The 23,741-nt window shown below is 35.4% G+C and overlaps 3 protein-coding genes across 9 annotated transcripts in view; 1 reads left to right on the top strand and 2 right to left on the bottom strand.

Moving 5' to 3' along the window:
- FRYL (FRY like transcription coactivator) overlaps positions 1–667 on the bottom strand; it is a 300,909-nt gene extending 300,242 nt beyond the window's left edge. Inside the window, exon 1 of one of the 2 annotated variants that reach the window (XM_061146006.1) lies at positions 647–667. The gene's annotated coding sequence lies outside the window, so the exon portion shown is untranslated. The remainder of the gene's footprint in view (positions 1–646) is intronic. The other variant, XM_061146005.1, reaches the window with a different exon arrangement.
- On the top strand, positions 297–23,203 carry OCIAD1 (OCIA domain containing 1). Of its 6 annotated transcripts, none has more exons than XM_061146013.1 (10): positions 463–594; positions 1,077–1,526; positions 1,941–2,003; positions 2,432–2,512; positions 6,974–7,027; positions 13,185–13,232; positions 14,003–14,138; positions 15,057–15,232; positions 19,266–19,418; positions 22,680–23,203. In XM_061146013.1, exons 3-10 carry the CDS (start codon positions 1,946–1,948, stop codon positions 22,715–22,717), a joined length of 744 nt encoding a protein of 247 aa, XP_061001996.1. In that variant the 5' UTR covers positions 463–594; positions 1,077–1,526; positions 1,941–1,945; the 3' UTR covers positions 22,718–23,203. The 6 variants fall into 6 exon arrangements, with proteins under 6 accessions (XP_061001999.1, XP_061001998.1, XP_061001995.1 ...); XM_061146014.1 differs by lacking the exon at positions 463–594 and adding an exon at positions 670–759; XM_061146016.1 differs by lacking the exons at positions 463–594; positions 1,077–1,526 and adding an exon at positions 297–372.
- Positions 20,478–20,736, bottom strand: LOC133058903 (small ribosomal subunit protein eS27-like). Its single transcript, XM_061146018.1, has one exon. The coding sequence runs from the start codon at positions 20,734–20,736 to the stop codon at positions 20,485–20,487; it is 252 nt and encodes an 83-aa protein (XP_061002001.1). The 3' UTR covers positions 20,478–20,484.
- Positions 23,204–23,741: the final 538 nt, after the last annotated feature.

The raw sequence follows: 23,741 nt of genomic DNA, 5'->3' as shown, positions 1-23,741 counted from the left end.
GAGGCCCAAAGGAAGAAATGCACTATGTAAAGCCTAAAAGCAGAGAAAGCTAAATAGCCAACTTCTCAACAGAGGATAAAAGCGGCTTCCAGAACGTTCCTGCCGGCCAGCCACTGGAAGATTACAGCGGTGCGTCACAGCAGCCTAAACCTTAGCCTCCTCCCGCGGGCTGCAGGGAGGAGGTGGGCGGGGTCGGGTCCGCAGTGGAGGGACGCGCAGCCGCAGTGCAGCTCGTGAGCGCCCCGGCCGGCGGAGGGGAACGCCGCAGGAACAAGCCAAGGCGGACTACGCAGACAGACGCAGGAGTTGGCGTCCTTTCTGGGGCTGCTCGCCTTCAGACTCCGCAGGGAGGTCTTGACGTCATTTCCTTCCGTAGGTCACCACTGCTTCCGGGTCGCGGTCATCTTGAGTCCGTATCTGGGTGACTTCTTGGCGGTCGTGTCGTTGACCGCTCCCCACCCCCAACCCCGCTGCGGTCCCGCGCGCCTCCCGCCTTCCCCTCCCCCCTCCACCACACTCGAGTCCCCTCCGGGCCTTCTGTCCCTGGTCGATCGGGTTCGCCGCGCCACCGCCCGCCGCCGCCGTCGTCGGGAGGTGGGTGAAATGACGCAGAAAGCCCTGTTCCGCCCCCCACCTACCCACTCACCCATTTCTGTGCGGCCGGCCGCTCCCCTGCGCCTTCCGCCATTTTTCCCGCCTGCGAGGGTGGGCCGATCGCGCTTTGGGCCTCGGCCTCCTGGGTGCCGGTGACCAGGGCTGGTGAGGGAGCGTGTCTGGGGGTGTGCATGGGAGAAATTGGTGGTGACGGATGTGTGTAGGTGTTGGAGGTGGGAGCCGCAGTGGGTGGGGGATGGGGTGCAGGAACCGACGGTGGTGGTTCTATTCTTTGGGAGCAAGAGATTAAAATGATTTTGTGAAAAGGGGTTTTGTCAAACCTGACAATCTCTTTCTAGGTAGGATGCTGTTGTGCGAAGAGGATTTCGGTTTTTTCTTTTGTGGTTGTTTTAGGATATACGTAGTTTATTAAGGAATCTCCATCCATCCATGCATTGATTTACTCTATTCTTTTTCCCTAGTCAAGAGGTTGGCATGAATTAATAGAAGGCCCTCAGTGACAATTTACTGAATAAGTGAATTATGGAAGAGTCCCAGTTGCTCTCCTCTTCGCGTGTGAAGTTTCCCGTTTTCATTTGAATTGTCTTTAAGAGGAGAATAAAGACCATCCTATGTGAACATTGTGTACAATACGTAGCTATCTAATCTGTTGATCTCTTAAATCCGGAGGCATGGGTTAAAAATAATAAAATGTATGTTCTTGAAATGCTATGCATTTTGTGTATCTCGTTTATTTTTCTAGGTCTCCATTTGGGGAGGGAGGAAAGAGGATACAGAATGTGCTGTTAGCTTCCCACCACAGGGAGAACAAAATGACGTCTTTGTTATTTCAGTTTTTTTTTTTTTTTTTGAAGTACTGCTTTGTAGAAGAGATTGTATGTTTCCTGGTCATTATTTCATTTTTTAAAAATGTAAGCCCAGAAATGATTTGGGATTTCCTTCTCTATTTTGGTGAATTATCTTAATCGTTGGGCATATGTTTTGGAGAGGATCCTAACACAGGGTAATGTGAAATAAACCGGCCTCAGAAGGAAAAATAAGTCTTTTTAAACATCGATAGCTTTTTGTATCTTGATATAACCAGCTGATAAGTAATTGTATTATTTATCTATTCTTCAATTACAGGACCTAATGAATCGTTCTAAAATAGTTAACTAGGTTTGTGACTTTAAGGCAACTTTTCAAGTACTCTAGATGTAGTTGTGTTTTGTAAATATTTGTTGGCTGGTTGCAATGTAGACTAGTAATTTTACTGTGTTATATCTTGATTTATTTTGGCCAGTTGCAGTGATTTCTAATGCTTTTCATAAATGTTTTTGATGCAGGAAAGATGAATGGGAGGGCTGATTTTCGAGAGCCAAATGCGGAAGTTCCAAGACCAATTCCCCGTAACTATCAGTTAAATTATTTCTAATTAAAAGCACTTTTTATGTAGAGAAATTTTGATTGCCTTGAATAACCGTAGCCACTGGGCTGGCTTCATGACTACGTGACCTTTGCGTTGCACATGGACCCATTAATGGTCTACTCTTGGCATCGTTAAATTCCTAATAATTTGAACAGAGGGTCCCAAATTTTAATATTGCACTAGACCCAGCCCATTTTGAAGCCAATCTTGACTGCATAGCTGGTAGAATACTGGCACTAACTTTATATTTGAAGTCAAAGTTTGTTAAAAGTTTACAATCCACTTATTCCATTACTTTATTTTTTAAAAAAATTATGTTTTGTTAATGTTTAGACTAAGGTACTTTTTTAGACTTAGTTTTTTCTTCATGGGTATTTTAATGTTTTACTGATTCTCCTTGGTGAAAAGACATAGGGGCTGATTACATTCCAACGGAGGAAGAAAGAAGAGTCTTTGCAGAGTGCAATGATGAAAGCTTCTGGTTCAGATGTAAGTTAAATTTTCTGATCAACAAAATTTGGTCTTTAATACCTGAAATTATAGTGACTTTGCATAGAAAGAGTGGGCAGCTTTTTTACTTTGGTATGGTTATTACTAAAAGAGGTTGGTTAAGGAAATAAAGTTGTACACATTTTATTTAAGCATTTAAAATTGAAATATAGTTGATGTTTGATATTAGTTTCAAGTGTACTCCATAGTCATTTGACCTTTGCATACATCATGAAATGATCAGAATTGTATGCATTTTAAAGTAATAATTTCTTTTTTCAAGATCATGAAGTATTTTTATTGACAATAGTAATAGCATTTATTGAGTATACATGGGTTATGATACTATCTGGTGTTCCACAGCTGGTAAGCAGTGGTGTCTGGACTTGAAGCCCTGTCCCTCTGAAACGAGTTCATGATTCTACCCCTTAAACTTTTAACCATTGTAGGATAGAAATTGGTTAGTTTCTGTTTTATTGATGTGTTATTACACTACAGCTTTTGATTTCTGGCTAGAGATTTTATACATGAAGATTTTAAGTACAGAGAATGGTGAAAGCAACACAAAACATAATTTTCCTTTGAGTAGAACCATGTTGCTTCTTCAAGAGGTCACTGCAGTCCTTTCAGATAAAGTAATTCTAGCAAAAAATAAAAACAAGGTGAAATTTTAGAAAAGGAGGGGGGACAAATAATTAAAAAGGATGTACATTTTCATCAGTCAGCCTGGTATTTGTGCATATAGTGTGTAAGGTACTATGCTTGGAATATGTTTTATGAGATAGTCTTTGTCCTGAAGTAGTTTTATGATGTACTTGAGACAAAACTAACTGGAGACACCTTGAGAAAGATTAAGTGCATAACCGCAATAGGATTAAAAAGATAAATTAGTTGGAATTGATTTAGCTATAAAAGGCTTTATTAAACAAATGAGACTTAACAACCAATAGAACTTCAAGTAAATGAAGAATGGTGGGGGAGCATTTAAATGAACAAAATAGTGAACAAAGGCAGATTCTCTAATAACTGGATCTCTTCTGGAGCCTTGAGCCTGAAGGGATTGGAGCAGAGGTCTTTTCTTGGGGGTGGAAAATAAATATAATACCAAGGAGTTAAAGGTTTGCTTTATTACCTATTATATCTTCTTGGGGGCTTCCCAGGAGGTGCTAGTGATAAAGAACCTGCCTGCCAATTCAGGAGACGTAAGAGACGCAGGTTCAATTTCTGGGTTGGGAAGATCCCCTGGAGGAGGACATGATGACCCACTCCAGTATTCTTGCCTGGAGAGACCCATGAACAGAGGAGCCTGGTGGGCTACAGTCCATAGGAATGCAAAGAGTCAGACATGATTAAAGCAACTTAGCACATGCCTGTGAGTTCTTGGGCCAAGGGGATGATATGTTATTTGTTTAAAGGAACGTTAGTTAGCAGTGTGCAGAATGGGTTAGAAGGACAAGAAGGTGTACAACTAGTTACATCTGCACAAACATACAGGTAATGTAACAGTCTACATGCTAGGGTTAGTTTAATGTGTGTTATGTATTACAGCAGTTCTCAATCTCTGCAACTGCTGAGAAAGTGTATGAATTCATATTTGTTTCATGCATCTTTTATAGGTTTTGTGAATGACGTTTCATACGTCTGTATTGGTTTTCAAATAAAACAGTATATGATTTATGTAAGAGAGCATAGACTCTGAAACCTGTCTGGATTCAAGTTACAGCTCCAACATTTATTAGCTGTGAGATTTTGGAGAAGTTCCTGATCTCTCTATGCCTCAGTTTCCTTCTCTGTTAAGTGGGGATAATAATAACCTATCTTATGGGATTGTTAAGGAGATTAATTCAGTTTAACTTACTATGTGTTAAGCTGCTTCATTGAATGGCTGTCAGTGCTATTGTGATGAATGGAAAGTTTCAGTTGAAAACGATTATGAGTTTAGAGAAGTATTTTGCTAGCGTAAGAGAAGAGTTAAAGGAATTTTAGGGGTTCTTGTGTTGAATATGATTGAGATCATGGTTGTAATACAAAATAGCATTTGGAAAAAAAAAAAAATAGCATTTGGTCAGCAGTTTTACTGATTTGCCTAAAGAAACATTTAGTTGACTCTGGAATGGGAGTCAAGTGCAGTGGGAAAAGACCACTGACCTGAGAGTTAGATGACTTAGGCTTTGATCTAAATTCTACAGCAAACCATCTGAGTTGCTTTGAGCAAATGACCTCTTCTTTACTCTGACAAGAATGAAGACTAGATAATCTCTGAAGTCTGTTTTAATTTTCCATTCTCTTTTTCTGTAACAGAATGCATGAGTTGGGAAGAGACGTTAGTTCTACTCTGTTACCCTTTTTAGTATGAAAAGAAGTTAAGAGATTTATGGAAAGATACAGTGGTGAATGGCAGAACTAGTACTAGAATCTCGTTAACCAGACTGTTGCTCTTTACATTGTGCCATCTTGGCCTAAGAAGAAAGCAAAATGGGGAAATTGTCCTTTGTAGAGGTGGCCAACTAACTCATTGCCTTTTATCCTTAATGATGCTTTAGTGCTTCAAGTTGCAATTCTTGAACCAAGCTGAAGGAGAAAAGTGATTGCAAATTGTACTGATGCTGTAATTTTAAAGGAGTATCCTTTGAAAAACCTTAAATAATATATGAAGGCATTTTAACCAACTAACATTAGATCATTTTTCCAGCAGAGGTAAAGTCCATTAGTAAGTAATAGAGCAAGGATTTAAGCCTTAGAGTTTCTGCAGATTGTGTCTGAGGGCCAAGCTAATGCCCTATTCCAGCATTATGAATTTTAATCATGTATATTTTAATAATTCAAATGCTTATTGACTTTGGTTCTTAAATTGCCCATATGTATTCTAGACCATAGTTGAGCAAGCTATAGCCCAAGGGCCAAATCTGTTTTCGTATGGCCATAAGCTAAGGCTGACTTTCACATTTTTGAATAGTTGAAAAAAACCAAAAGAATTTTTCATTACACATGAAATTTACCTGGAATTCCTATTTTTGCGTTCCTAAAGTTTTATTAGAACATGGGTGTGTTCATTTGTTTATATATTGTCTTTAAAGTATTTGCCCTGTGACTCTTTACAGACCCAACCCCTGGTCAGGAATTCAGTCTCCAGTGTGGCAGTCATGTGTAGCTATTTCAGTGTAAAATAGTTTGCAGCAGGAGGGATACAAAGGAGCATCAGAAAGGTTAAGGAGTGGGGGAAGTTCAGAGACAGAGCTTCTAAGAGTCCTCTCCAAGTAGGCACACACAGAATGTACTAAATCTCTCCAGTTGCATGTCGTAGTAACACATCAGAGACTTAGCACCCACAGTTTTTACTGGGATCTGGTCACATAGACCCCCTCAGCCTAGCAGGTAACAAAATTCCAGACTCCCTGAAGGAAAGGAGGTGTTTGGTATGAACAGTATTTGTGTAAGTAGTTCGGGCATAGTGAGCCGCTTATCATCCAGGTAAAGTTTTACATCAGTTTACCTGTCACCCTCCCAGATAAAAGGGAAGGACCAACCTTGAAAGCAGGCCTCTGTAAGGAAAGCAGTCTCGGGGCTGCCGTGTTAAATCTTTCCTGTACACTACCTAACTGGGAAAGAGATACAGACTTAACATCGAAATCCTTTTGGGCAGTTTGGGTAGAGAAGACTGGTTTCATGAACAATGAGCCCCTTTGAGATGATGAGAGTTTGGGATTTTTCACTCGGCATGAATAGGCATATGTATGTCAGTCATACTTTCATTTAGTTTTACAGAATTCCCTGGTTTAAGAGAAAGCATTGGTATTTAAAATATACGCTTTCTAATTGTACCAATCACCATATGATTTTGGGCAAGTAATGTATCTTGTGTATTGGTTCACTCTAATACAGAACTTAAAAACTTGATATCTGGTATCAGAATTCATTGGAATCTGGAATCTACCATTGAAAGTGGCTGTATGATCTTGAACAAATTACTTAATTTGTCTCTAAGCTTCAGTTTTCTTATCTTTAAAAGGGTAATAGTAATATCTAGCTTATAAAGATGTGGTAAAAATTAAATAAGATAATGTGCTGAAAGCACTTAACATGGTATGTGGAATTTTGCAGTTTGTAATATATGTCTTGCCTACCTCATCATTAATTTTTTTCCCCCTTCAACTTCAGAGGTAACTTTTGGTCACTATTACTGTGTTGTTTTAATTGATGATACCAATGAATGGCTTTTTTAGAGCCTAAATTTTGGGTGGTTCTGAAATTATGTTGTTTAATAATCTGTCGTATTTTCTTAAATTTAAAATGCTTTTTATGTTTCCCTGAGTATATATAGCACAGCTTTTAAAAGTGGAGAAACCTCTTTTGAGGATCTTAATTGCGCTGGTTTTACTGATAGACATCTATTTATCCTAATGAACTCAGACAAAATCTTTTCCTTTTATTGATGTTGACAAATTCTTTTTCCCCCTACAGCTGTACCTTTGGCTGCAACAAGTATGTTGATTACTCAAGGATTGATTAGTAAAGGTAAATATTTTAAACTTTGAATTTGTTTAGCACTTTGGATATCATGTTTTTATGTTCTGTTTTTCTCATCTTTAGATAAGGGACATAATGGTAATGTATCATTAAAAATTATCATTAAAAATTTCTACATTAGAAAGGATATATCGCCATGAATCCAGATTCAAAATTCAAATTTGAGAATTTGATGTCCTCCTGCACTATAGTGTACTAACACTACAAGAACAAGAAAGTAATTAAAAGCCAGTGGTGGTTTACAGGAGAGTAGAGAAACAGACCTGGTTTAGGTAGACCGTCCACATAACTCATCACCTAGGAGCTTGTCAGAAATGCATATTCACAGGCCCCATCCCAGGCCTCCTGAATCAAGGGGCTCCTGCTGAATCTGTGTACTGGTTAAAAGACTGAATTCTTTACCTAGCTTCCTAAACCAGCTTTGTCTTATACTGGGGGAGTGGAGGTTCTTCCTTGTCAAAATTCTGTTGGTTTAAATAGTGAAGTTGGCAATCTCTCAAAAACCAGAGCAAAAAGAAAATACGTAGATATTCTGTTAGCTATTAGCAAAATAAATGAAAATTTTGAATTACACAGTAAGATATGCTACTTGGAAAGAATAGTTGTGTTTAGGTTAGGTATTAAATGTATCAGTCTGTACATCTTTAAATTTAGTGTATAAGCAGTAGAAATATTCATTACATTTATTTTGTGACCTGTCTTCTTGGAATTAGAAGGTGTTCCAAAAAAGGATAGTCAACAAGCTCCTTCTAAAATGTTACTATGATAGGCACATATAGCCTTTTCATATTAACAGTATGAAATACTTAGTAGTATTGACACAACTAGTTGAGAAAAGTAGTTTTGAAGGGAAATGGGAGGAGTTTTTGAGGTAAAATTTTGTTTTTATTTCAAGAATTTCCAAAGAACCTCACTAGACAGGAATTTTTAAAAAGCAAATGAATCAAGATGCATTTACTTGTCTTTCAGAGTTGTTTTATAGACTAGTGTTGTTTCTATAATGTGAAACAGACATTTTAGTCTCATTAATTTTAAGGAAAAACTGAGCAATGGAGAAATTATAGTGTCTATTATTATACTACCCATTTTATTTATTTGAGTTCTGTCATTTCACTAATGATTGGAGCTAGACATGGGGTGGGGTAGGTTATAGAAAAGAAAAATTAGTAACAGCTGGTGGTTCATGTAAGGAAAACAAAGTGAATACAAAGTTGTCAATACGACTTTGTGAATACAAAGTCAAAGCAAATAGAGAATATAATTAAATAAGCTTCTAAGTTTTGTGGTAAAGACTCCCAAGAGTTATAGGTTTAACCAAACCACAGACAGAAATTCTCTTTTTGTAGTTGAACACACATCTTCATAGGATGGTTCTTACATAGTTACCACTGAGAATCTTAGGACCTAGTACTGAAATGACAGATTACTGTTGCAGCCAAAATCATCTTGGACTTCTGGTTATTGTTTGGTGATTATTTGACTTGAAATTAATGGTGATTTATGCCTCTGATTTCATTTGCAGAAGTCATACCATGAGCAACAACCATCTTCAACATTTTTCATAGTGACTGTGCTTGAAGCTTTTCAGTGGGATTTAGTAATCCATTTTTTAAAAAGGATGAGTTGTTGAAATTGACTTAACCTAATTTGTAGAATAACATTTTCTATTGATCATGTCACGTCATCTTTATACCTCTGTCAGAGTTTTGTTGTTGGGATTTTGATACTTTGAGTAAAAGATACAGAAAAGAATATTGAGTGATATGTCACCCATATAATTATCTCCCAGAATCCAGGGCTTTTATTATTGTTGAAATTGTATTGGGATCTTGTTTTTGGAGGGTGAGGTATTCTAATGAAAAATCAGTCTCAAAAAAAATATTGAGAGAGAGACTTTAGAAAAGGAATTCGAATCCAGCAAAACATTTTGCATTTAATCAAAATGCCTAACATTTTGTGTATGATTTTATCTACATGTATGATTTTTATCCAGTTTGTCATACTCTACATAGTCTTAGCTGCTCCTGCTCTATTCATTCTTTTAAATCAAAACATTTAAATATGCTCAGATCATTTCTAACTTGAGAACATAAAAAAGAAAAAATCTTTTTTATCCTTTTACAGCTGCTCCTGGTTATCTTGAATTTGAAACCAGACTTCATGAATGAGCAGTTTACTTTTTCTTTTGACCTACTGCAGTATATATCATAGATTATGTATATAATCTGATGTATACTAAAATGTACCAGTACAACCTTTTTGTTGCTTGAATTTGATAGACAGATTTTCTTCATGACCATTACACAACTTTAACCAGTCCTTCTTAAAATGTTCTTGTCTCTTGGCTTCAATTATAGCACATTCTTCTGGTTTTTCTCCTATTGCAGGCAACTTCTCCATGTTTTCATGTTTTTGGAATGTCTGATATGCAGTATATACTGTTTTGGGTATGTAGCATTGAAGACAAAAACCCACAACCTGTTGGTGCTTACATTCTTAGTGTGGGTTTTTTCCTTCACTGTGTTCTTAAGAGTTTTATTTTGTCTTTGAATTTTTAGTCCATGTACTATCCAGCAATGATGGGAAGTTTAGTGACCATTTATTGCTCTAAGTCCTCATAATTATCTCGAGCCTAGGTAATCTGCTCCAGAACTGTGTTCTGCACATCTCCACATGAATGGCCCTTCTACAGGCTTCTCAAATTGAACTCAAGTTCAGTCCCAAACTGAAATCACTTCTCCACAAATTAATTCCTCCATTCCCCCTGAGTCTGAATGGCATCACTCTCTAGCCAGGATTCAGACATTTTTCACTTCTGTTCTTTATCTGCTTTGTCCAACAAATATCCATTCTGTAGTCCAGTTCTTTTTTTTTTTTTTCAATCTACAGGCAATTTATTTTGAATATAACAATATAGGGAGGCTGAAAATAAAAGAATAGGCAAAGGTATATCATGTAAACATTAATCAATAATAAACAGAATTCACTATATAAATGTCAGGTAAAATAAACATCAGAGCAAGAAAATTAGTGGATACAGAGAAGAACATTATATAATAATGAAAGCTTCTCAATTGTGTCCAACTCTTTGTGACCACATGGACAGTAGCCTGACAGGCTCCTCCGTCCATGGGATTTTCCAGGCAAGAGTACTGGAGTGCGTTGCCGTTTCCTTCTCCTGTAGTCCAGCTCTTAAGTATTTCTGTAAGCTATCTATTTTCATCTGCATTCCCATTGTAATTCATGCACCATTTGTTGGTAAGAATATTGCATTAGTCTCAGTAATTGTATTTGTCTCCATTCTTGCTACTTCCCTTTAGAATATGGACCTTTTTTTTGGCAACTGACAGGGGGCATAGTGCATGCAGTAGACACTAAAATACAAGAATAATTCATTTTATTGTGCTTCACAGATACTTTTGTTTTTTTTTACAAATTCAAAATTTGTGACAAGCTGCATAGAGCAAGTCTTACCAATGTCATTTTTCTGAAAGTAGCTGTTAACTTCTGTGTCTCTGTGTCATATTTTGGTAATTCTTGGAGTAATTCAAACTTTTTCATTATATTTGTCATGGTGCTCTGTAATCAGTGCTCTTTGGTGTTACTGTTAACAAAGATTATAGCTTGCTGAAGGCTCAGATGATGACCAGCATTTTTAAGCACAAAACATTTTTTTTAAATTAAGGTATGTACATTGTTTTTTAGACATAATACTATTGCACATTTAATAGACTACAACATAATGTAAACATGAATTTTAATATCCAGTGAGAAACCAGTAAATTTATGTGATTTGCTTTATTACACTGGTCTGGAACTGAATCTGCAGTTATCTCCAATCTGTGTCCGTATTTGAGTGGATGAATAGCAACCATTACACTATATTCTGTTTGTCTTCATTTGCTCTGTAGACTAAAAGCTCTGAGGCTAAAGAGAGTGTCTCTTTACTGTTACATTCCTACTTCCTAGAATGTAGTGCCTGTATGTTATAAGTGGTATATAGCTATTTGGTGACAGAATAAAGAAACAGTGTTTTTGTGTAAATGTAGTTATTGTTACAGTCCTCCCTTTTCTCATTATCTTAGTTCATTTTGTAAAAAATTAAATGGCAAAATTACATATACATGATATAATCTTTTGTGTACCTTCTTTCAACATTGTGAGATTCGTCCAGTAGTATGCCAAAACTGGCTTGTACCAGCTCCAGAGGGCTAATTGTTAGAAATTTTAGGAACTTGGCAAACCAATTTTTAAAGCATTGGTAGCTTGAAATTGGTCATAGGGCAAGTATTTACACCACAGAAATCAACTAACATTACAAATCAGAGCCTTTTATTTGGAAAGCTTGTTTACCAGCATGTCACTGGATTCATTCACATTGTTGCATGTAGTTGTAAGTTATATATATTCATTGCATATAGTCTTTTGATGTGTGAATATGTCATGGCAGTCTGTCCATCCTTTTGTACATTGATGATTGTGTAGTTCCCAGTTTTGACGTTACAAATGGCTCTGCCATGAACTCCATGTCTCTCTGTAGACGTTTTGCTCGGTCAGAGATTGTGTCCAGGCCCAGTTTTAGTGGACACTTTCTAAACTTCCCAAACTGTTTAGACCAGTTTACACTCCTGCCACCAGTTTATTAACTTATTGGTGTCATTATCACCAACACATGCTACTATTGTATCTTTTGAACTTTAGCCGTTGTTAGTGAACATGATAGCGATTGCGTTGTAGTTTTAATTTGCATCTCCCTCATGGTTAATGAAGTTGATCTCGTGTGTGTTTATCAGATGTCTTATAAGAAAGGCTTTCTGTGGTCTCTTCAGGATATTTATCTGGTATAAGGACATGAAGAATCTCTTGTGCTTTTTCTGTAAGCTTTATTGTATTTATATTGTCACACTTCTTAGTTCACTGACCAGGGATTGAACTCAGGCCCTTGGCAGTGAAAGCCCAGAGCCTTAACCACTGGGATATTAGGGAATTCCCTGTTTTGTCTTTCATACTTTTATTTTCAAGTCATCTCGAATTACTTTTGAACATTATATGAGGTAGGATCAAGGTACATGTTTCCCCCGTACGGATTTGTGGTTGGCCCAGCACTATGTTTTGAAGACTAGTCTTTGTTCACTGCAATGCAGTGTTGTTGCCTCTGTTATAAATCAAGTGACTGTATGTGTGCGTCTGTTTCTGGATTTTTCTGAATTTGATCAGTTTATGTGTTCTTGTACTTATAACACATTATCTTAATTAGTATAGCTTTATCATAGATCTTGATATCTAGTGATAGCTAGTTCTCTGTTGTGGTGTTCTTTAATATTGCCTCGGTTTTTCTTGACCCTTTGTGTTCCCACATGAATATTAGAATAAGCTTTTCAGTTTGGGGAAAAAACTTTCTTTGCTTTTAATTGGGATTGTGTTGAATTTATAGATGTTTATGAGGAACTACCATCTTTACAATATTTAATCTTTGAATTCATGAACATGGTGTGTTTCTCCATTTACTTAGCTTTCATTTCCCTCAGTAAATTTTGTAGTTTTCAGAATCTTATTTTTTATAAGATTTATTTTTGGGTCTTTGATGGTTTTTGGTGCTGTAGTAGTATCCTTTTTAAATTGTTTTTTTTGTTTGTTTGTTCCTGATACATAGAGATGTGTATTTTTTGTTTTTGTGTATTTTTGTATAGTGAGCTTGTATCAAGTGATCTTGCCGAATTCATCCATTCTAATAGGTTAGAATCTTTTGGTTTCTTCATATTTCTCTTGATGTTGAATTCTTTTTTGATTAGCTTCAGGCTGCTTTGGTATTCTGGAAAGAGCTGATGCTTTCAGGTAATATATAGAGGTAGTCTGTACTAATTTTTCCTTATGTCTTTGTGGGTTGCTCAAAGCCACTAAGAAATAGATATATCTTGCTTTATACTGCACTGCTAAACTTAAAACTACTTTTGTCTCACATTAAAAAAGACCAGCAGAAGTATATGACTAGAAGAATTATTTTCTTTGTATTTTTGACCATAATTTCTGTACCATTCTTATACTCTTAGCATAAACGCCTCTCCTTGCAATAAAAAATAAAAAAACATCTTAATTATGTAAATGTAACAGTGTTGCTCAGAAACATTTACTGTTTTATCTTTAGGAATCCTTTCAAGTCATCCCAAATATGGTTCCATTCCTAAACTTATATGTAAGTATGAACAATACTAATTCTCATAGCTTTTTTGCCTAAGTAAAATAAATAGCTTTTACAAATGTTCTGTCTTACTAATAACAGTTATTTGGTTATTTGTTTTGATAAATCATTGTGTTTAAGTTTTAAATGAACTACTTGGGCATTTTATTGTTAGCATTCAAAACCATGGGTTAGTTGAAAGAGGCATTTTTCTCTGTTTTATAATGTCTAAAACCATCAGTTTTAAATTTTGTAAAGATATAATGTTTAGTCTATGAGGAAAGAAAGTTTAGCTATTCTGATTAATCAAAGAGTATTTGAAAATTAAGTAATTTTTAAAAAACCCTAATTTGCAAGTAGTAGATAAACATAACAGCATTTATAAGTATAGCTTCTTTACATTTTATGATATGGTTAGTAAAAAAATAGTAAATTGCCCTAAAATAGAGTGTCTGAAACTTTTTATGAATCTGACAGGGTATTCTGTCTTCTGTATCAAAAAGATACAATAGTAGCCATGCTTAGGTAGCACTTCATAATTTATTATTTTAAGGGATTTTTTTCACATAAATTTTAACTTACTTGATTTATATCCACTGAATCTTTCTGTGAACTCTTTGAGTGCAACTCAATGTCGTACTTTTACTGGTATTTCAGGAAATCCCAGTTTTTCCACACCAGAGACATATTTAGAACTACATTTTTTTGAAGTGTTCATTTAGAAAAGATTTTTGTCTATAAAGAGGCACATTGAGTTACACTTTTTGTTTATTTTTACAAATAAGTTGCTTGCATCATGGGATACTTTGCTGGAAAGCTTTCTTATGTGAAAACTTGCCAGGAGAAGTTCAAGAATCTTGAGAATTCCCCTCTCGGAGAAGCTTTACGATCAGGACAGGCACGACGATCTTCACCAACTGGGTAGGCCATTCAGATCTTTATAAAGGCTTTCATTTTAGCCAAAAAAACTGTAACTAGATACTGACGTAGTTGAGTGCATGAAACATTGCCTCACTGAAGGACCACTGGAAACTTGCCATTTTGCGGCAAGCTAAAGCTAATTTTATTTTTAAAAGTAAAACAAGATTTGTTTACTTTGGTTTAAAATAAGGAGTTGCATCCTATTGGGAGTTCATGTCCGAGAATGAGAGATTTTAATTTGGCAAATTAGTTTGGTTACTATATTCTTTTTTTTTTTTTTTTGGTTACTATATTCTTATTTTTTTAATTGCCAAATATTATCAGTCTCATCTCTTGACAGATTTCAACTTTTTAATCCTTCTGTTGTTTAAAATTGTAGGAAAATTGTGTAAGTGTAGATAAATGAATCTGTCTGTCTTGAGAGGTAGATAAATAATAAAGTAATTAAGTAGATTCAGTAGATAAATTGTCCTGTCACAAATGGTAAGTGACAGAAACCCCATGAGAACTACTGTTATTTATATTTGCTTCAGCAAAATGGTGTTTATATGGACTACTCCCTGTGGAAGTAACTTCCCAGTTAATGTGAGAAATGGACACATTTTCTGATCTGAAGTACTTTTTCTTTCCAAGAACTTTAAACACATTAAAAGGATCTCTGAAGCCTAATAATAGAAAATCGGATACATATTTTCTCTTCTCTATATTAAGAGTGACAATTTTTTAGTTGTATAAGTGGATGAGAACATATTGTTTTTGTGGCAGAAACAGACTTTATTTTACTCTTTTAAATAACTATACTAAAATTATATGATTCCTTTAGAAAATGACTTAAGTTTTTGTATCTTAACACACTTCTTTAAATAAGGCATAGACAGTAACCCATGTTTCTTTACACAATGTGATTTTATTTTATAGGCACTATTCTCAGAGGTCAAAATATGACTCAAATGTGAGTGGTCATTCATCTTTTGCAACATCTCCAGCAGCAGACAACTTAGAAAAAGAGATGCTTCCTCATTATGAGCCAATTCCGTTCAGTGCTTCTTTGAATGAATCTACTCCAACTGGTATTACTGATCATATTGCCCAAGGTAGAAACTTCTCTTGAAATGAATTTCAGCTTTTATGGTCCAACGTATGTATAAACTTTATTTGATGACCTTTTTTGCTGGATATCACCTCTGTATTCCACCATCAGCCTAAACTCAGCATGTTTGTTTGCTCATCTGTTCATTTGAATTCATTCTTCATTCCTTCAACACTTTTTGAGGTCCAGTAGGTATCAGGTACTCTGCTAGGTATGAAAGTAAAGATGAATAAGAGCTGGCTGTTTGCCCTGAAAAACTCTCTCAATCTGCTGGAATATATAGAAAAATAAGAATAAATTATTAATATGCTCCATTAATTGAAAATACCATGTTTAGTGAAATAGCAAAGACGAAATGATAAATGGTGCTTGAAAGAGTCTTTAAAAGGTTTCATTTATTACTGTGGTTTTAAAGGCTCTCTTAGCTTCTTTGTAATGTGAAAAAAATTACCTGCTTTACAGAACTGTTGTCAGGTGAGAAAATCCATGTGAAAGTGCTTTGTGAAGTTTGTGTGACTATTAGCTTTGAAGATCACATGATGTGAGTGAAACAACATCAGCTTTGGATTAAGGCCTGCATGTGAATTGTGATTAACATTTGCTAGCTATGTGTCTTTAGACAAGTAATTTGTAGTGCCTTCAGTTTCTTGATCTCTTGAATTGAGTTGGTAATACATGTCTTAAAGAAATTTGGGAATGAAATGAACTAATGAGAGGTAATGCCTGAAAAGTATTAATAATAGACTGTCAACAAATGTTAGCTAGCTTGCTTCCTTGCTTTTTCTTCAGTCTAATTTGCCATGAAAGATGAATTGGAAACAAAGTGTAAGTTTGTAATTTCTTACCTAAAATCAAAAACTTTTTTAAAAGAACAAGATTTTTAAATAATTAGTGATAAAAATCTGACCTGAACTCAAACTGATTTCAGCTGGATAGAGCTATATTGATCATCTTTATTTATCTTAATATTTTTTCTAGATTTTGTTTTAGGAATGTTGTGTTTGCTTATTCATCACTACTTCAATGGACATTAAGTAATAAGGGATATATACGGTAATGTTTTTTCTAAAATCTAAAACTCTGATTTTTGAAGCATTTCTGACTCCCAGGGGTTTGGAGAAGGGATTGTGGACCTCATAGATTATTTGAAAACACGTGCTTTGAAATAAATACAATAAGCCAGTACCTGTGGGGAGCAAACAAGGTTAAAGGGACATTTGAGCCTTCATTTCTTTTCAGACAGAAAGAGATTTTATTCTTTATGTATGAATAGGTTAAAAGGAGGGAAAGTATAGAGTGGAAAGAGAGGTATTGATTATAGATCAAGTAAGGTTCCAGATGGTGCTGAAAGGGTTCTAGGTTGGTCAGGATATAAAATAGCCATTTGCTGTATGTGGCTGTTTAAATTCATTAAAATTAAGACAAATTGAAAATTCAGTTCCTCAGTTGCTTTGGCAGCATTTCAGTTGCTCAGTAGCCATATGTGTTACTGGCTACTGTGTTGGACTGTGCAGAGAACATCCTTGTCACTATAGAAAATTGTATTGGACAGCACTGTCGTCTCAGAGCAAGAGCCAGTGGCGGGGGTGGGGAGGATGGGTATTAACTTTGCAAAAGAGGCAGGAGAGAGTGAGGTTAAAGAGTTAAGATAGCTGAAGAGACTCTGAAGTCTCCTTTTTTGTCTGCACTGTACGACATGTGGGATTTTAGTTCCCTGACCAGGGATCAAACCCACGTGCTGTACTGAATCATCAGGAAGGCTCGGAAGTCTTTTTAATTGTTACCATTTCTCCCCCCTTAGTAGCTGGCCATGCGACACCTGATTAGTGAGAAAGGAAAAGAGGTCAGCAGCATAGGAGAGAATGGTTAAAGTCATTAGTTTATCTCCAGAGTCAGCTGTTTCAAAGTGTCTCCCATTTCTCCAGTCTCCCAAATTCAAATCTATTCTACTTCTGTTCTAGCCATGCACCAAGTCTTCCCTTGCTATGTCTTGCATCCTTCCTTGCATTTGCATTAGAAAATTTCATTCCATGTTACATAATTTCTTTGCCAGTGAAAACAGACAAAACGCCCTTTGGTATCTGCCCACAGACTACAGCAAGGACCAAACTTTGATGTGTTTTAAGTCCCCCACTGTAGCCATCCATCCATCCTTGCTCTGCTGTCTCACCCCTGCCCCCAAGTCAAGGTTGCCACTTTAGTTCCCCACGTGAGCCCACAGTGGCCTCCTTTGCTTTCCTGCAGTCCTCCGTTACCAGGACATCCTCCCCTTTTAAGTCCTTTTTGTCCTCTGCTTTCTCTTACCAGGAATTGAAAGTTATTAATCTCTCAGAGTAGAAAGCATTCTTTCATAGTTGTTATGAGACTTATTGTAGTTTATTACAGTTAGATTTAAATCAGTGCTTTTTTACATTTTCCTGTTCCTTCCAGCTCTTTACTATAAGTCTTGCTCCCTACACAATGCAAAATATTTTCATTTGGCTTTTACAAGTGAAAAAAATTACCCCTAATTTTCTGTCTGATTCATGTTTTCATTATTCGTTGCAGAATTTCAGAACGATGAAATGTTTTTCTTTTTGATAAGAAAATGTATTAGACCTGGAAGGAACTTTAGTGAAGATCATCTAGTTCAAACTTCCATATTTCACAATTGAGAAAACCAAGACTCAAAGAAGCTTAGTGATTTGCCCAAGGACATTCATTAAATGTTGTCAGAGTGGGAATGAGAATCTAGGGTTCCTAACTACTCATCTAGTATAAGCTGTCTCCTTCAGAATTTAAAAAATATCATTTATGGTGAAATCAAATGAATTCAATAACTTATTACTAATGAAATGCAAGGTGCTTTTAAATGCACTATACAGTTTTAATATTTTTCTTTAAGCAATAAAAATGTGGTTTTTGTCCATGGTATATAATATTAGAACTAATTAGAAATTTAAATCCTCTGCTTTGTATCAGCGCAAGTATACTTTATGGTAAAAGATTGTAGTTGAATATAGTCAATGAAATGTTATGTTGCTTTGAAAAATGTGAGTATTCACTGGGACCTTACTATTGACTTTCAAAATAGTACCATTTATAAAAACTGCTTTAAAACAATTATTTTAATTCATATGGTTATATTATTAAAATGATATACCTAATTTCTGTGTCTCATTAAAAACCTCTGAAAAATATTATTTTGGGAGTGGTTTATTAGATTTTATAAGTTAAGTAGTTCACTGAATGTTATGTTAACATTAATTAATTTTTAAAAAATATTATCTGGCTTTGCTTGCTGACTATATATTTTATAAACTATATTCAATATTTAGTCCTGTTACCTAACCATTTCCTTACTTTTATATCAGTATTTGACTCTTTGATAAAATGTTTTCATACTTTGACTTTCTTTGGGAGAGAGAGAGAGAGAATAAATGCTGGTTCCCCAGGTAAAAGTTGCTACTTTTTTCTGCCTCAGTATTGTATCCATTAAACCTGAATCAAAATGATGCTTCCTGTGATTAGACTTATGTTTTATACCTTTCAATAGCTATTTTCAAATATTATTGAAATACAAGAAAAGATAAATTTTTTTAATTGCTGGAGTTGTTTGTATATATATAGACTGGATACAGTAACATTTAACTATGGAAATACTACTAAATCTACACCATGTCTAGTTTTGTTCAATTCTCGCTAGTAGAATATATTTCTCTTTAATTATATAAACTGTATGAATAACCTCCCAGTTTAGAGCAACACTGGCAATTTAATGAGTGAATTGTGCTGGTATATATTATATCCATTCTTCTGGCCATGGGTAGTTTAAAAATATATATTTTTAACTTTAGAAATAAAAGCTTGAAAGTGTAAGAGGAAGTAGATTTTGGTTTTATAATTACCTTGGGGAAAATATAGAACCTTTGGAATGCTGGTAATAATTTGATCCTTCACTTTACTTTTTTGGTAGGTAAGGAGCATCTGTAAACTTTAGTTGCTTTGGATTTATTCAAATCCTTTTATCACCATTTACTAACTGTTTGTTGTTTTAGGACCTGAGCCCAACATTGAAGAAAGTCCTAAAAGAAAAAATATTACATATGAGGAATTAAGGAATAAGAACAGAGAGTCATATGAAGTTACTTTAACACATAAGACTGACCCCTCAGTCAGGCCTATGCAGGAAAGAATGCCAAAAAAAGAAGGTATGATAGTCTAGTCTGACTCACTTTACTCTTTAGGATTGGAAACTGCAGCACTAGTTTAATTATACTAACGTGTGATTTAATGCCTCAAGCAATTAACCAAAATAACGTTTTTTTAAGATGGTAACTACTTAATAGTTATCAGTTCTTCCTTTTTTAAAGTGTTCCAAAAGCCATTTTACGTTAGAAAATAATGAAGTCCATGTATTTACATGTATTCCCAATCCCGATCCCCATGTAAATCCATGGCTGATTCATATCAATGTATGACAAAACCCACTGGAAAAAAAATAATAATAATAATTTAAAAAAAATGTAAAAAAAATAAAAATAAAATAAAAAAAAAAAAGAAAAAAAAAAAAAAAGAAAGAAAATAATGAAGTCCAAATAGTGTAACTTAAAACAGTAAGACTAAATTTTTAATGTAGAAATTATACAAACATTTGATTGTTTTCCCTTATGAGAAGCCACCTTGGGAATTGATACCATTCTTTCAAATGATGTATCTATTGCATGAAACCAGATTAGATTGATAATGCCACTTTTGGCAGAATCACAGAATCCTGATTGAGTAATAAGATGATGGCCTTGTATGTCTGCGACATTGAAAGAGTTCCATTCTTGCAAGCTAGCTTTTAGGGCGTTTCCAAAGAGGGAGTTTGACTTTCACCCGTGCTTTGTGCGTAGTTGCTCAGTTGTGTTCGACTCTTTGCAACCCCATGGACTGGAGCTCCCAGGAAGAACACTGGAGTGTGTTGCCATTTCCTCCTCCAGTGGATCCTCCCGACCCAGGAACTGAACCCATTTCTCTTACATTAGCAGATGAATTCTTTACCACTGAGCTGTCAGGGAAGCCCCTTAACAGTGCTTCACTCTATAATTAATTATTACATACAGATTTTTTTTTTGGTATCCAAAACTTGTTTATTGGGATGGATTCCCATTCATCTTTTTTTTTTCCCCATTTATTTTTATTAGTTGGAGGCTAATTACTTTACAATATTGTAATGGTTTTTGCCATACATTGACATGAATCAGCCCCCATTCATCTTGATACAGGGAGATTTTAGTGCTGCTTCCGTCTGAAAGAGCATCCTTCTGTAAGCCTTGCTTTTCCTCCTGTAGGCTGGTAGAGGACAGTAGAGCAGCCAACACACAAAACTACTGTTTGTGCATGGCTAAAGACGGTGGTGATTTTATAGCATCCTGGGCATTTTACATCCATGAAATAGGAATTGGGTCTCTGCACCAGGCGCTTCTTCTTGTGTTTCCTCTTCTCTTCTGGAGAGGGATGAAGAAGATCTGTTGCAAGATGCATGTTATTGTGAGGAGATCGTCACCGCCGGAAAGTACATACAAATTTTTAAAATCATGATTTAAGACTTTTTGGAGCAGCTGCACATAACCCAGAGTAGATTTTCTGACTCCAAAGATTTGCCAGTAACGAGGGCATTTTGACTAGGGCTTTGTAGCTGTTTCAGTATAAAATTTTGTAATATCTTTCTTGAGGAATTTTAGAGGATGTATCATTGTTTCAAAATTTTCTGTTTACTACTTTAAAAATTGAAGGAACAAAAAAGTCCTTTGTACCTTCTTGAGAGTACTCCATAGAGAATGCAAAAATACATAAAAAATCCTTAGTATTTTTTATTATGATCATCCTTTAGAGCTAGTTTTATTTCTAATTGGTAGTAATTGTTTCATTTAGAATTATATTTTATAACAGTGATCCACCTCTGTCATATTATTGATGTTCTTTACAGCTTTAAAATAGATTTGTAATCAGCAATACTTGTTAATGTTTGTCATAAAAATTTTTAACATAAGCCTTATGTATTTAGTAGTTATTAATTACTCTGTGATGTGTGAAGATTCACTGGTACGCCGATCTTCTAATTTATTTGAGAATTTAGACTGTAAGCTCTAAGGGGCAGGCGGTAGTATTCTTCTCGTTTTTGTAATCTGCTCTACTGTAGGTCTGCATAGCATAGTGCCATCATTTGATGTCAGAAATGTTGTGTTTTGGTTGGGCCTTCTAGTACTAAAAACTAAGAAGAGATAGCAGGGTAGATGAGTGATATTTGCTGGATTTGGACATTTGCGCTTTTGGCTGTGAATAGTTTTGAAGTTCTGTTTGGTGATACAGTGATGTGAACTGTTTTTCTTTGTAAAAAGAAAGCTTTTTTTTTGCACTTTATGTAATTTAAAGAAAAAAGCTATGAAACAGTTTGTGATTTCTGTTGTAGAACCTAGACAGAAATTTAACAGTACAGTGTAGATTCACTAGGTCAGAAAGTGTCATTTAAAAATTCTCAGCTTTTGTTTATGTGGATTATATTCGTTGTTACTTTAGCTAGTTAGAAATTATGGCTGAAATTTTAAACATCTAAGCATATTTTCAGTTAACTATCAGCAGTGATGTCCCCACACATCATGTAGCTCCATGAAAACTGCCTTCTACACATAAGGAAAGAAGAGCAAGGGGGAAAAGCAAAACAATGTCCTAGTATAATAATGAAATGATTTTGACTTTGAAGACTTCACTGAAAAAGTCTTGGGGAAGGGAATCCCCTTATATAACTGCTTCTTTACGTTGTTAATGAATACTTGGGTCTTCTGAAGAGTTATAATTCACAGATGATGACTGTGTAGAAGAGGCTAAAAAGTAAGAGTAGAGAAGATAAAGAACATGTTTCAAAATATAATTTCACATAAAATGCAAAAATATGGAAAGCATTTCCTCCTTGTACTAGTATTAATCTCCTGAGAGAGATTAATCAAATCTGAGATTTCTGTGAAAAATGGCATTCAAATGTTCATTATTATTTTATTTTTCATTTACTGGTAACTATTGTACATCCTGTAATGTATACTATGCTTACTTTAGATGGTAAAGTTGTAAAGGTACCCAGGCTTTTGGACCTAAATAGACCTGTGTTCATGTTTCAGTTCTACCTATTTTGTTAGGTTTGTACCTTGGGCAAGTTACTAATCTGTTTTCCTTAGAATGGGGATTATATGTACTTTATCAGGTTGTTTTAGACATCAAATACATTTGTAAAGGTCTTGATACCATATTTATGTCCAACCTCCAGTTCACAAAAGTCTAGCCAGCCCCTTTTTATAATTATAATTTGACTCTCATGTGCATTTATTCAAATGATAAACATAATTTAAGTCATAATAATAGCAAACATAAAATAGTTCCTTTCACTTATTACTATTTGGAATCATCAATTATAATTTGTGCTTTTTTCCTAGTCAAAGTAAACAAATATGGAGATACTTGGGATGAGTGAAAAATTGCATCATTGGACCTACTGAAGGAGTTTCAGTATCCAGCTTCATCTAGGTGGTCATGAACATCTGCATGCTTTGAGCTCAGCAGCAGTCTTCATAAACACATTTAAAACTAGAACCTGGGTTTTTGTGGTTTGGCTTATTAAGATGATGTTTTAAAAACTCAGACTTTAATGTTAATATTGTGTGAATGTAGTCATTTGGGGAACTCTGAATGATGGTATTATACCATGATTATACATAGTTTGTGAAATTGTTTTAAGTTACAGGGCAAGGACACTCTGTTATAAAACTTTCGAGAGAATGTAATGCTCTGCAATCACTGCATCTGGAAATAAATGATGCCTGCATGTTCAATTGGGGTGGGGGGGAGCAAGCATAATTTTAAGTGTTAAACTTTACATCAAAATTACTTAAACGCCTTTCTCCAGTGTTTGCTGTATCCTCTTAGTGTTTATGGTAAATAAAATATACAGGAACGTGTATCTTCATTGATTTTATGGTCTTAGTGTTTCTAGTCTGCCTGTGTGTTAAATTGCTTCAGTCGTGTCCGACTCTGCAATCCTGTGGACTGTAGCCTGTCAGGCTCCTCTGTCCATGGGATTCTCCAGGCAAGAATACTGGAGTGGGTTGCCCTCTTCTTAAGTACAATCATAAGTAAGAGTTTTGTAGGGATAGGAAATAAAGTCATCTATCTGAATATTTAATTATGATACAAAGAATGTGACTCAAAGCAACATACAGTGAATAGCCCAGTGCCCTAAAAAAGCAGTGTTTGAAAAATTCGCGAATTCCAGGGGAATAAAAATTGAGTATACTCTGTTTTCTTCATTATTGACCTAATACTTGTTTCTCGTTCAGGTGAGTGGAAAGTGAAAGTGTGGTCTCATCTAAATTATACTTAATTGTATTACATTTCCACCAGAAACAGTATTTCAGTTAGTTACCGCTGCAAATCATCCCCAAACTTTGTGGCCTAAAACAGCAACAATTCTTTGTCTCCGTATTTGTGTGTCAGAATTT

Source organism: Dama dama, chromosome 6, assembly GCF_033118175.1.
Source record: "Dama dama isolate Ldn47 chromosome 6, ASM3311817v1, whole genome shotgun sequence".
NCBI classification, from domain to species: domain Eukaryota; kingdom Metazoa; phylum Chordata; class Mammalia; order Artiodactyla; family Cervidae; genus Dama; species Dama dama.
This window is presented reverse-complemented; position numbering and strand designations above follow the sequence as displayed.